General features: G+C 34.2%; 2 protein-coding genes across 2 annotated transcripts; both read right to left on the reverse strand.

Annotated features, from left to right (window-relative positions):
* Positions 1-738: 738 nt before the first annotated feature.
* On the reverse strand, positions 739-4,914 carry LOC116122166 (dicer-like protein 4). The gene is made up of 6 exons (XM_031408072.1): positions 4,567-4,914; positions 3,444-3,621; positions 3,156-3,266; positions 2,813-2,953; positions 2,628-2,700; positions 739-1,073 (listed from the first exon to the last, which is right to left on the reverse strand). Exons 1-6 carry the CDS (start codon positions 4,689-4,691, stop codon positions 964-966), a joined length of 738 nt encoding a protein of 245 aa, XP_031263932.1. The 5' UTR covers positions 4,692-4,914; the 3' UTR covers positions 739-963.
* Positions 4,915-9,630: 4,716 nt separating this feature from the next.
* On the reverse strand, positions 9,631-12,991 carry LOC116122134 (leucine-rich repeat receptor-like protein kinase TDR). Its single transcript, XM_031408038.1, has 2 exons — positions 10,262-12,991; positions 9,631-10,173 (listed from the first exon to the last, which is right to left on the reverse strand). The coding sequence occupies exons 1-2, from the start codon at positions 12,816-12,818 to the stop codon at positions 9,854-9,856; spliced, it is 2,877 nt and encodes a 958-aa protein (XP_031263898.1). The 5' UTR covers positions 12,819-12,991; the 3' UTR covers positions 9,631-9,853.
* Between the last annotated feature and the right edge of the window lie 1,010 nt (positions 12,992-14,001).

The following is a 14,001-nucleotide window of genomic DNA, read 5'->3' on the forward strand; positions in this document are numbered from 1 at the left end:
GTCATACCAATTTCATTCAGTAGGTCTAAGGCATATTTTCTTTGTGAAAGAAATATCGGACACTTCATCAGAACAGATGTCAGAGTCAAACCCATAATCATCAGGAACAACATCTATGGGTGTTTCATCAAATCCAATCAGTCTGGCTTCCATCTTGCAACAATATTTTAAAAACTCCTCCAAAGGTATAGACTTGGGCTGTAACCTTTTGCCTGCAGATGAGCGTCTAGTTGCTGGTTTTAATTTTAGAGTCTGTGAAGTAAGCAATTAGACGTTTACCTTTATCTGTACATTAAAAACTTCAAGAAGGATGTCTATCCACATATAACCCTGAACAATAAAATACAACCTCCCCAAGCAAGACCGGTATATTTTATTACAGTTTAATAATCAGAAAACAATAATTTTTAATGCATAGATTTTGTTGCACAGGGCAACTATCACTCTTTCCAAATCCCATGAGATCTAAGGTAAACAACCAGAGAAGAGGGGTAGATGAATAAAATGTTTGAAAATAAGTCTAAATGGGTTAGTAGGACTGGATACAACTCAGCTGATAAATTGTCAGATCTACCAAGGTTCAGTGTGCATCTATGCACCACAATAGCCTCGATATGCCTGGCTAGACTTGGTGTACATCTAACTGCACCACAATCCACAAGCTACAGAACACCTCATTGCTAATAAACTAGATGGAAAACCTAAAAAAATAAGTATAATGTACAATATTTTCAAATGTACAGTGAAAAGATAACAAGAAAAATATATATTTGAATTCAGCAGTCAGCCACACAGTATTTCAAGGCCCAAGGCAAAGACCATGTATATTTGTAGAACAGGGATGCTTCCGGGGATTGAACAACAGCACAAAAACTATTCTTTAAGCATGCTCCAGGGAAGACATTTACAATAGAGCTTGGGCACGGTTAGTTAACAACACTGTCCTCAAAAACAATAAGAATTTCATAAACCTGAGTTACATCCAAATACACAGTTTCTATGACTCACCTTAGCATCAAGTATATATTCAAGACTATTAATGCTTTTGGGTAAATTTGCTTGATTCGAAGCACCTGAAAGAGTAACATATATGCATGAAGATTTGAAGAAACTATGAAACCAAGTAACTGCTAACATTACAAACCCATACTATATGTCTACTAAGTTTGACAGCCAATAGAAAGACCAGTCCTAGATACAGGTTATATGACATTGGAATCCAAGAATCCGAAAATTCTAGAAAATTCAGAGTAACTTTACCATGCCGTACATTATGTTTTACTTTTTTCTTAAAAAAATGGATTCATAAAGAAACAAGGAGTCATATGCAAAGACAATATTCCACCATAAACCATCCCATATAAATGACAGGAGGAATTCATCATAGGTCTCTTGGTTGACATAAAGTATTGCAGGCTGACAATTTGGAGCAGATGTATTGTCTAGTTGATTGTGTACAAGAAGTCCCAGACTTTACAACGATATAGTTATACTACAAACTCTAAAGAGAATGGCAAAGTTATGCACTTATGGCCTGTGAATAGCAAAGAGTCCGTTACATTGCTGTTTCTAGTTATCATTCTCTTCTCACAATTTTAAATCTCAATCTTCATTAAATCTTTGTCTCATATTTTCATGCCTCCTAGGGATCTTAATAATAGATGGCTCAATTGTATGAATAAGCTTTCCCAATGCAAGTAAAATTTTCTCGTATCTGTTGTCAAGGCAATCATATAGCAAATTCATTAGCTAATATTGGTTATGACTTATGATAGCTTCAAAGATTAGAAACAAGAAAGAAACTAGGAGTCCTCATGCTTTCAAGATTTGAAAGTAAGAGAAGAAAGATCCACATAAACTCTAACAAAACTCCTCATTTAAACTTGACCTTCCAACAAAAATGCATACATGCACACAAATTTTCAGACAATTAATGCATATTAAAACTCAAAAGTTCAGGAGAAAAAGGGGAACTGTGTTACCTTTCCCCACAACTGGAGATGCAGTCATGCCAAATATTCGAGGAATTTTCATCTCTNGGTTGACATAAAGTATTGCAGGCTGACAATTTGGAGCAGATGTATTGTCTAGTTGATTGTGTACAAGAAGTCCCAGACTTTACAACGATATAGTTATACTACAAACTCTAAAGAGAATGGCAAAGTTATGCACTTATGGCCTGTGAATAGCAAAGAGTCCGTTACATTGCTGTTTCTAGTTATCATTCTCTTCTCACAATTTTAAATCTCAATCTTCATTAAATCTTTGTCTCATATTTTCATGCCTCCTAGGGATCTTAATAATAGATGGCTCAATTGTATGAATAAGCTTTCCCAATGCAAGTAAAATTTTCTCGTATCTGTTGTCAAGGCAATCATATAGCAAATTCATTAGCTAATATTGGTTATGACTTATGATAGCTTCAAAGATTAGAAACAAGAAAGAAACTAGGAGTCCTCATGCTTTCAAGATTTGAAAGTAAGAGAAGAAAGATCCACATAACCTCTAACAAAACTCCTCATTTAAACTTGACCTTCCAACAAAAATGCATACATGCACACAAATTTTCAGACAATTAATGCATATTAAAACTCAAAAGTTCAGGAGAAAAAGGGGAACTGTGTTACCTTTCCCCACAACTGGAGATGCAGTCATGCCAAATATTCGAGGAATTTTCATCTCTTTGGGTTTATAGAACTCCTACACAATTATGAAGATAATCTATGTCAAGAGATTAAAGTACACTGAGTGCAAAGTTCCTTACAGAAATTTTTATGTAACAAAAATAAACATGAATATATGTGACCATTACTTTCATTATTTGGGCATAAGGATGATTGCTTTTGACTTGAGCATGATGGCATTCATCAAATATCAGAAGAGCAATTAACTCCATCTTGATAAAGCGATGACATAAGCTACGAAATAGTATTTGAGGGATCATTACAAGAACCTGCACAAAACAGTCAGCAAAAACTAAAATTTAAAATGGAACAAATTGCATTCGATGAACTTGATAAGACTGACTGACTCACAATTATTGCATACCAATATTTGAAATTTTAAACTCAAGGAAGAACAATAAAACTTGATTCGCACGAATTCTTAAGTTAATATCAACCACAAGAGAAGTCAAGATCCAGAAAACAAGTTACCTCATATTTTTCAATCTCTTTTTCCCAATCATGATGGTTCTTGAGATGTGTAGAGCCTCCACAAAAGATCCCGACCTTCAAATCAGTAGAGTCTTCTATAACCCTCGCTTGCTACAAAAAACAAATAAATCCAATGGTAAACCAAACATAAAGTTAATACTAAGATGGGCATGCAGCTTTATCTTCAACTTTAAATTACAAAACACACCACCAAAAATCAGCTTAGACATGAAGATTTATCCTATGTTCAAACATTGCTTGAATTGTCTATAAGATGAAGAAACTCACCTGTTGAACAAGTGCAACAGTAGGCGCAAGAAAGACACATATGCTGTTCTGGGGTTTACGTATCAAATGAGACAGCTCATGTATGAGCAGCACAGCAATGTGGGTTTTGCCACAACCTGTCCCCAAATATACAATTATGTTCTCCTCCATTGCTTTCTTGCATAGCTCCAATTGATATCTTCAAAGGAGACAAAACAACACAAAAAATGTCAGCCATATTTTTCCCGCAGCTAATAAGAAAAGAATTCGTGGAAAAAAGTAATTTGTGATCAACAAATGAAAAATGCAAAAGACACATATGGAACAGCCAAATACTTTAAAAGCTTAAGCTTTAACCCAATGATGTAACCTGAAACCAGTCACCCTCAATTTTGAGGGCAAAAAGTGAATCAATAAATAAAAAATTTCCTGTTTACGGTGTCATGTTGAACAACCACTAATGAAACAAAAACAAGAAGAAAAAAGGTCTTTCTTTTTCTTGCCTTTTCCTTCATTTACTCACCAACCAAACAGAAGGCCACACTCTTTTAGATGACTAAATGAATACAAACTGGTTTAACAAACAAAAACCCACTTAAGCATCCAATGAAACCCAACTACTTGATTCTCATAAGATAACTCTCTAAAAACAAACAAACTAAAAGAAAAAAAAAAATCAAAATTTACTGTATTTTCCTGCAACTTTTTGCGCAATCAAACAAATAGTACTCAAAAGAACAAACCCACGTAAGAAAAGTAGTAAAACCACAGCTTAGAAAAGAAAAGCAACCCAGAACATTAAGAATAATTCAAACTTCACTAAAATTTTCCTCCAATTCTCTGACTAACCAAACGAAAACTGATAAAAAAAAAAAAAAAAAAACCCACATATTAAAAAAGTAGTGAAACTTCAGAATGGAAAGAAAAGCAACCCAAAACATAAAAATTCAAACTTACATTTTCCTCTAATAAACAAACCCAAATCAGGAAGTAGAAAAACCACACGACAGCAAAGTAAAGCAACCAAACACATAAAGTTCAACCTTTACTCAGATTTTCCTCACATTTTCTGGCCAACCAAACAAAAACTAATAGAAGGAACTAACCCACATAAGAAAAAAAGCAAAACAACACAATGACATACTTTCTAGCAATCTTCCTCGGATCTTTGACACAATCGTGAGCTCTCGAACTGGATTCTTCAGCACCAACAACACCAACCTCAGAGATTGGTTGACTTGAGTCAACCATGGCATCACCGTCCGGCATGTGAGGCTGAGTAAATGCTTCTTCTTCTTTGTTTGTTCGGTCACTTTATATCAACATAACATGTCAAGACAGGACAGGACAAGAGAAGACAAGTCAGGTGAATAACTCACAAGCTAAACAGTGAGAATACAGAAGGGTTATTGGTGAAGTGTCAAGTGTGTTTGGAATTAGAAGGCAACGAGATAAAAGAAAGCTTGGGGAGAAAGGATTCGTGTGCGTATGTGTGATGCAAACGTGGGACCCTAAGTTTGGAGACACTGCTGTTGTCATTGATATTTGGTCGTGTGTCAGATGCTAAGTTGCTGAGTAGATACAATAGTGAAGTAGACTTGGACTCAGAGTCAATTCTTGTTTTTTCTTTTTCTTTTTTAATTTTTAATATGTTCAAAGATTAAGTAAATTTTATGATACCCAAAAAAAAAAAAAAAAAAAATATGGATATAGTTATAGATCATTCAATCGAATAATAGCTGACAAACATTTTTCACTAATTTTCTCTCACTAATACGACGTTTTAACTCACATTGGGTTCTATCTGACCAAATACGAGTTATCATGTCACGTTTGTGAGAAATGTTCCCATTCCCCATCCCGATTGACGTGACAAATGTTACCTCATTTGCCATTTCAAGTTCACGCTACGTCAATAATCGAGTTTTGTAAAGGTTGAAAAATCCCAAACTCAAATTTGCATCCCAAATTTTATTTCTTGTAAATTTGCAAACCCTAAAATTTTTCCCCAAATCAATTCCAATCCCAAAAACCCTAGCCACCACATTCTACAATTTCAGCTAGACTCCACGCCCGCACCACCACACATCGCCGCCATCCAATCCTTTACCAACTCTATCTGTCACAGCAACTGCCACATCAATCATGATAGGAAGTTAATGGAGTTATAATGGTAGGACCAACTAATTTTATTACTATAAGGAGGCTATAACTTAATGAAAATGTAGGTATAAAAATTATAGTTTTGATTTCTTATTTTTTAATTAATGTTTTAGTAGTACAGTATTAGAATGTCAATTCATATTTTAATAATATTAGAATTTCAATTCAGCGCTTCAATTGCCTACTTTTGAAATAAATAGAAGATCATATCTTTGAACCAGCAAAGATAAATGTCATTCATAGAACTATAAATGCAATTGATGCATGGTCAGTTAATGTGAAATCACAGATAATTGCCAATGGTTTTAAGCATTGCAAAATTATGGCCTCTGATTTCGATGAATTATAAGTTACAAATGAAATGGACGAGGAAAATAAAAGAGTCATTGCAAAATTGAATGCTGAGCTTCGACAACTTCACTACATTAATCGAATTGATATTAGCGTCTTCCTCGATCATCCAAATGAACAACAAATTGTGTATGCTTTAACCGAAGAAATCATTGCTACAATTAAACAAGAAGATAAAGTAAATAGTCATAAGGATGATAATACGAAAATACAAAAAGTTTCGTGCCATGAAACTCTAAACATGCTTGAGAAGCTAAAAATATTTTGGCTTCAATAAGAAGGTGTCCATGCTAACAAATTATTACATACTAATAAGGTAAAAGATGTGGTAACAACTCTAAAATATAAATCATTGTCTCAAACAACTTTAAATAAATATTTTATTTCATTTTAAACCCTTAATGTAATATAACATATATATTTTTGGTAATATACAAATAATTATTACTATGTAAAGACTACTTTCCTTAAGACGGAAATTAGAAAAATTATAACTTATTACAATGTAGAGTTTATTCTTATTTATAATTATCTTAAATTGTGATTATAATTTTTTATGACTATATAGAGTTTATTTCTATATAGAGTGTTATTATAAATANGGCATCACCGTCCGGCATGTGAGGCTGAGTAAATGCTTCTTCTTCTTTGTTTGTTCGGTCACTTTATATCAACATAACATGTCAAGACAGGGCAGGACAAGAGAAGACAAGTCAGGTGAATAACTCACAAGCTAAACAGTGAGAATACAGAAGGGTTATTGGTGAAGTGTGTTTGGAATTAAAAGGCAACGAGATAAAAGAAAGCTTGGGGAGAAAGGATTCGTGTGCGTATGTGTGATGCAAACGTGGGACCCTAAGTTCGGAGACACTGCTGTTGTCATTGATTTTTGGTCGTGTGTCAGATGCTAAGTTGCTAACTAGATACTATAGTGAAGTAGACTTGGACTCAGAGTCAATTCTTGTTTTTTCTTTTTTAATTTTTAATATGCTCTAAATTTTATGATAAAAAAAAAATATATATATATATGGATATGATATAGTTATAGAAGATTCAATCCACTAACACTTTTCGATAATTTTCTCTTAATGTGTCAACTCACGATAGATTCTATCTTATCAAATACGAATTATCACGTTATATTTGCGAGAAATATTTGACAATTTATGAGAAATATTTATGAATCTATTTTTATCCTAATCAAAACTATTTAATCTTTTTATATATAATGCTCCATTTATCGACTCAATCTCATTTGCCACGTCAAGTTCACGCTGCGTCAATAATCGAGTTTTGTAAAGGTTGAAAACCCTAGAATTTTTCCCCAAATCAATTCCAATCTCAAAAACCCTAGCCACCACATTCTACAATTTCAGCTGCACTCCACGCCCGCACCACCCCACATCGCTTGCCATCCAATCCTTTACCAACTCTGTCCGTCACATCAACTACCACATCAATCACCCAATCCTTTACCAACTCTATCTATCACATCAAGTACCACAATCAGGATAAAAAGTTAACCAAATTATAATAATAAAACCAACTAATTTTATTATTATAAACAGGTTATAATTTAATAAAAGTATATGTATAAAAATTATAATTATAATTATAATTTCTTATTTTTTAATTAATGTTTTAGTAATACAGTATTAGAATGTCAATTCATATTTTAATAATATTAGAATTTCAATTCAGCGTTTTAATTGTCTACTTTTGAAATGAATAGAAGATCATGTCTTTGAATCAGCAAAGATAAGTGTCATTGATAGAACTATAAATGCAATTGATGTATGGTCAGTTAACGTGAAACCACAGATAGTTACCAATGGTTTTAAGCATTGCAAAATTATGGCCCCTGATTTCGAAGAATTATAAGTTACAAATGAAATGGACGAGGAAAATAAAAGAGTCATTGCAAAATTGAATGATGAGATTCGACAACTTCACTACATTAATCGAATTGATATTAGTGTCTTTCTCGACTATCCAAATGAGCAACAAATCGTGTATGCTTTAACTGAAAAAATCCTTGATACAATTAAACAAGAAGATAAAGTAAATAGTCATAAGGATGATAATACGGAAATACAAAAAGTTTCGTGCCATGAAACTCTAAACATGCTTGAGAAGCTAAAAATATTTTGGCTTCAACAAGAAGATGTCTATGCTAACAAATTATTACATACTAATAAGGTAAAAATGTGATAACAACTCTAAAATATAAATCATTGTCTCAAACAACTTTAAATAAACATTTTATTTCATTTTAAATCCTTAATGTAATATAACATATATTTTTTTGGTAATATACAAATAATTATTATTATGTGAAGACTACTTTCCTTAAGACGGGAATTAGAAAAATTATAATTTATTATAATGTAGAGTTTATTCTTATTCATAATTATCTTAAATTATGATTATAATTTTTTATGACTATATAGAGTTTATTTCTATATAAAGTATTATTATAAATACGCTTTACTATATATATATATATATGGAAATATTAGAAAATAGTGTTATATATAAAAGGAAATATTAGAAAATGGTGTATTAACGAAAGGGTAATAATAAAATAAGGAAAGTGGTCTTTTTTAAAGAATAAATTAGGATAAATTTAAAATAATTTTTTTTTTTTTTAAATTGTCTTTTTATTGAGAAAGGGTTTGAAAGATTCCCATACCAAAGAACTGTTGGGCCTGATAGGCTTGGCTCCAGTAATCAAACGGGTCAAGTAATTTTGGCCCTTAAATGGCTGAGCCCATTTCAGGCCCAACTCCCTTTTTGATCATTTACCATCCACTAAAAAATAAACAAAATCAAAGAAAAACAATGCTGCCTGTAAAGGCTTTTTTCGATGAGACAAAACGTATCATTATCTACAAGTAATGATACGGTAAATGGTGAAAAATATCTTTATAAAAATTCGGATACGAGAAAAATATGGAAATAATTTGTGAATAAAATGTCTGAGGTATATAGTTTGCAAATAATATGACTGGGTTGATAAAATAAGGAGATTCGTGAATGATACGCGAATCATACGGTCGAGCATATAATTATCGTTTTATTCGTGAATTTACTAACTAGGATAATATGTAATAATCCAGACTCGTAAGGCCTCGAGTGATGAGCTCAAAATCAATGAAACGATGGTGAGATATTATAATTTAACTATATTGAACGACCCTTTATCAAAGTCATTAGGTCCAAAGCAGAAAATATCATTCTATATTAGGGCGGGTCGTTACATAAGTTTTAGGGTTCTATTCATGAAAGCAATGTAGTTGCAACTTTGAAACTTAATGAACCAAACAATGATAAAAACTTTTTCTTACATATTTTTCATGAAACCAATGATAAAATATAAGTTCAATATCCTCTATTCACCTTCTCCTGTGAGGTTTAGAGAAATACGATCACCATCTATTATTCTTGCTTCTTTACTAGGGTTCGGATTGTCTCTTACCCACCTCAAATAGTGAAAACTAGAGCACGTCCCTATTAACTAAAATCTAGAAATAGGTAAGGAATATTACAATACGCTTATTTTGGATTAAATATTGTCTATTCTGGATCAATTTGGGAGAAACCTTGCAAGAAACAAATAATGTGGCACTAAAACACATCAAAATCTTATACCATTACATATATAGAAAGCTAAAAACCTTTTGACAGAATAAAGTTACACCAGTTAATCTTCAGTATAATACCATACTTAAAGAATTAAGACACAAACTTAATATATAACTTAAAACTAAATATAACAATGCCACTCTTATATTATATATGGTATCTACTTGTTATATATATATATATATATATATATATATATATATCTGTATTGATGTTCTTTGATCTGGTCATGTATATGAAGCTGCTGCAATGAAGCCTCATTTGTTCTTGCTTCATAGTTCTGCAGTTTTGCTTGGTGGCGACAGGCGCAACAGAAACTTCAAGGCGTCGTCCATGGAAGGGCGATCACAGGGAGTAGTTCTAGTGCAAAGAAGTGCAACATCAAGAACCAATTTGATCTCCTCTTGCAATGAACTGCTTAAACCAACTTCATTGTCACTGCATATTTCTCTCAAAAGGCCATCTCTTGGCTTGCTTTGAATGCTGGTTCCAGCATTTGTAAGCCTACCGTTTGATAAGATTTCAAGAATGATCTCTCCGAAGCCATAGATGTCCATGTACAGTTCCTCCTTGATGGCATTGTTGAATTCACCTGCATAAATGTCCATTAATAGCTTATAAATTTTGCATAAAAAGGATGGAGCCAAAAGGTATACTACATATGTAATGGTAAACTCTACCTGATTCTCTCCTGGAAACTGTTGCTGGAATCGAACCGTTCGCCAGTTGTGTAAGATGTTTGAAGCCAAATTCAGCTAGATGGGGTTCCATATTTTCGTCGAAAACTATGTTACTTGACTTGAGATCTCCATGAGGAATAGCAGGATAACAATCATGGTGAAGGAAGCATAGTCCTCTAGCAATTCCCATCACAATTCTGTACTTGGTCGACCAATCCTTTTTCAGTCTGATCTTTTCAGACAAATTTCCATTAGGCAAGTAGTCATACAGCAGATAAGCTTGATGATTGTTGTGGCAAAAACCAAGCAATCTAATCAGATTCTTGTGCCTCGCATTCCCCAACCGCATTATAAATTCTTCCATAACCTTCATTCCCTTTGCTCCCCATTTGATTGTTTTCACTGAAACTGTGATCCCTGTTGGCAGAACTACCTTGCAAATGGAACCAGATTGTGGAGGCTGCATTGCTTCCTCTGCACCAGTAGAATTGAAGCTCTTCAAGACATCGGTTGCTTTGAACCGTGGAAGTCCAAGAAATGAGACCATTTTCCACTGGCCTTTGCTTCCTCTCCTGAACCAAAATACCCCAAAAAGTGCTGCTGCAATGAACATGACAACCCCTATACACAGTAGCAGCACAAGTGTGAGCTTTCCAGAGCCTTTGCTTCCGAATATAGAAGCAGCACATGATTGTAAAGGAGCTCCACATAGCTTTGGATTTCCAACATATGCACTACTACCCATCAATTTCAATGCCTTTCCTGAGGGAATGGAGCCAGATATGTCATTGAAAGATACATTTAGGAGAACCAAGCTTGAACAATTGCCAAAATTTCGCGGTATTGGACCACTGAAATTGTTATGTGACAAGTCTAGGACACCTAAATCAGGAATATTTGCCAGCCCTTCAGGTATAGCACCAGTCAACTTATTGTTAGCTAAATCAATTCTCTCAAGTGCCTGGCAATTCGAAATACTTCCAGGGATAGTTCCTGATAATTTGTTCATTTGCAATTCAATGACCGTAAGGGCTTTGCAGGACTTGAATGGAGGAAGAGTGCCTGTAATGTTACAGGCTGATGCTGAAACATTTTGCAGCTGTGGCAGAGACCAAGTTTTAGGTGGGATCATGCCTCCTAGCTCTGGATTATTGGAGACATTGAAGTACTCAAGCTTTGAAGCTTGAGATATATCAGTGGGAAACCCACCAGTGAACTTGTTCCTAGACAAGTCTATGTAAGAAATATCAGGAAAGTGGCTGAATTTCAAAGGGATTTCACCTGAGAATGAATTGTCTTCAAGCCTAAGTCTGACAAGAGAGGAACAATTGGAGAGAGATGGTGAAAGACTGCCAGTGAAGTTATTTGAAAACAGGATCAACTTGAACAACACACCTCCAGAACAAATATCAGGTGGAATGCTACCAACAAAATTGTTAGTAGAAACATCAACCCATCTAAGCTTTGAGTTTCTGCCAAGATTCTCAGGAAGTGACCCTGAGAAAAAATTGTTCCATATAAATAGAATTTCAAGGGCAGGAAGTTGTGCTAAGCCCTCAGGTACAGTGCCACTCATTTGATTGTACATAAGACTCAACAAACTCAGGTTCTTCAACTCTACAAAGCTCTCAGGAATAGGCCCAGAAAGCTGGTTATCAGAAAGATCCAAGCTAGAGAGAGCCTTCATGTTGCTAAACTCCCATGGAATCTTCCCAGTCAAGTGGTTTTTAAACAGAAAAAGTGACTCAAGTTTGGTGAGATTGGAGAGTTGTTTTGGTATTGAGCCAGAGAGATTTGCTCCAGCAATATCAAGATACTGAATCTCACTCATGTTACCCAATTGCCAAGGGATGCTTCCCTGGTAAGAGTTGTAACCAATCTCCATGTGAGTCACAGTCTTGAGATTTCCAAGCTCTGGAGGAATTTTACCATTGAGAAAGTTTCCAGCTAGATGAATAAACTCCAGGCTCTTGAAGGTACCATACTGGAATGGGATTGGTCCACTGAAGTAACTCCCAGCTAAATTCAGAACCTCGAGATTCTGAAGCTGAGAAGCTTCAACAGGTAAAGGACCTGAAAAGCTGTTACTAAAGGCATCAAGAACAACCAGGTTTTGAAGACTGTGCAGCCCTCCGGGAAAGTGACCAGAAAAATTGTTTCTACTGATATCCAAGCTTCTCAAATTAGAAAGATTGAATATTTCAACAGGAAATTGACCAGAGAAAGAGTTTTGACTGAGATTAAGATCAAGAAGTTCATTGAAAACCCTGAAGTATTTCCCTGGTAGCTCACCGGCAAGCCCTTTTGTAGACAGGTTTAAACCAACAACAATGGAGTTGTTCTTGTTGCATTTAACTCCAGACCATGAACAAGCATAGATTTTCCCAGGTGGGTTCTCTCCAGAAGGCACAAACCAATCACCCAGACTGTTGAAATCATCAATGACGTGAGATTTTAAACCAACAAGTGCTTGAGAATAAGGATCATTTGCAAAGACTAACGAAATGAACATGGAGGAGAAAACAAAAATCAAGTACAAGCAATGAAAAATCTCCATTGGAAATACCAACTCACTCACAAACTCACAAAATATTGCAGAAAAATGTTTTTGCTTTCAGGAAATAAAGAAAATAAAAATGTGGTTTTTGTGTTTTCATGTTTTTTTTGTTGGATGAATGATGCATGGGAACTAGAGAAAGTGAATAGATGAATTCAGAATATTATTGGGGTGCTTTTGGGGGCAAGAGGGGACCCCGGAGGGATTAATTTAAATTGTGTTGGCCATTAAGGAATTAAAACTTTTTATTTATCCTGATCACAATCAGAGAAAGGCATCTTTATCTTCTCTTTCACTGGAGAGAATCCTATAAGCTATGCTATTTTTGAGCATATATCCATTTTATAGATATGTTTATGAGGTTCCTCGCCCAACTTTTTCTACCAAAATTTGCATAATTATTAAGCTAGACAGTATCTCTTACTGATATTGATGTCATCTGCATCTTTAGATGATATTGATCAACAGCTTAACCATATCATTTAACGTTAAAAGACAAAATTTCAAACTCAAGATTTATCATCGAAAACTGTTCTATATAGTTTTGATATAAATAAATAGTTTATAAACTGTAAAAAGAGGAAGATTTTGTATACTTAAAAGGTGATTAGGCATCATGAAAGCTGCTCACAACTTTATCTTTCATTGATGGATAATGATTGTGTAATGTGTTAACTGTTTTAATAAGCCTGTAGGTAGGTAAGAATCATGGACCAAATTTCATAGTACAGGCAAAACTGATTAATTGTGATATGGGTTCATTATATTTTATATGAAGCCATCATTAATATTCTTGTGTTTAAAAATAAGAATTCTTAATCTAAAGAATATAAGAGAGTCTTAACCTAAAACCATAAATTAGAATTCGGTGAACTTACGTGCATCTTGACAAATCTTCAGGGTTGACTAACATAACAACTTGTGTCCAGGTTATTTTATGCGCATCTCGACCAATTTTTGTAGGAGATTAGCACATCAACCCATTGCTAAAAATCACGGATACTCAAATGGGTATTGACTATCCTCAGGGGAGAATAGCACAACAACCAACTGTCATAGTCTTTCACTTAAATCACGGATGCTCATATGTGGTATCTAATCTGAGTCTTTTTATCTATTCACTCTATCTTCAATTTGTTCTAACCATCTGTTTTATTCAATGATGTGTGATACTGATCACTAA

Source organism: Pistacia vera, unplaced genomic scaffold (genome assembly GCF_008641045.1).
Source record: "Pistacia vera cultivar Batoury unplaced genomic scaffold, PisVer_v2 Contig132, whole genome shotgun sequence".
Lineage (NCBI taxonomy): Eukaryota > Viridiplantae > Streptophyta > Magnoliopsida > Sapindales > Anacardiaceae > Pistacia > Pistacia vera.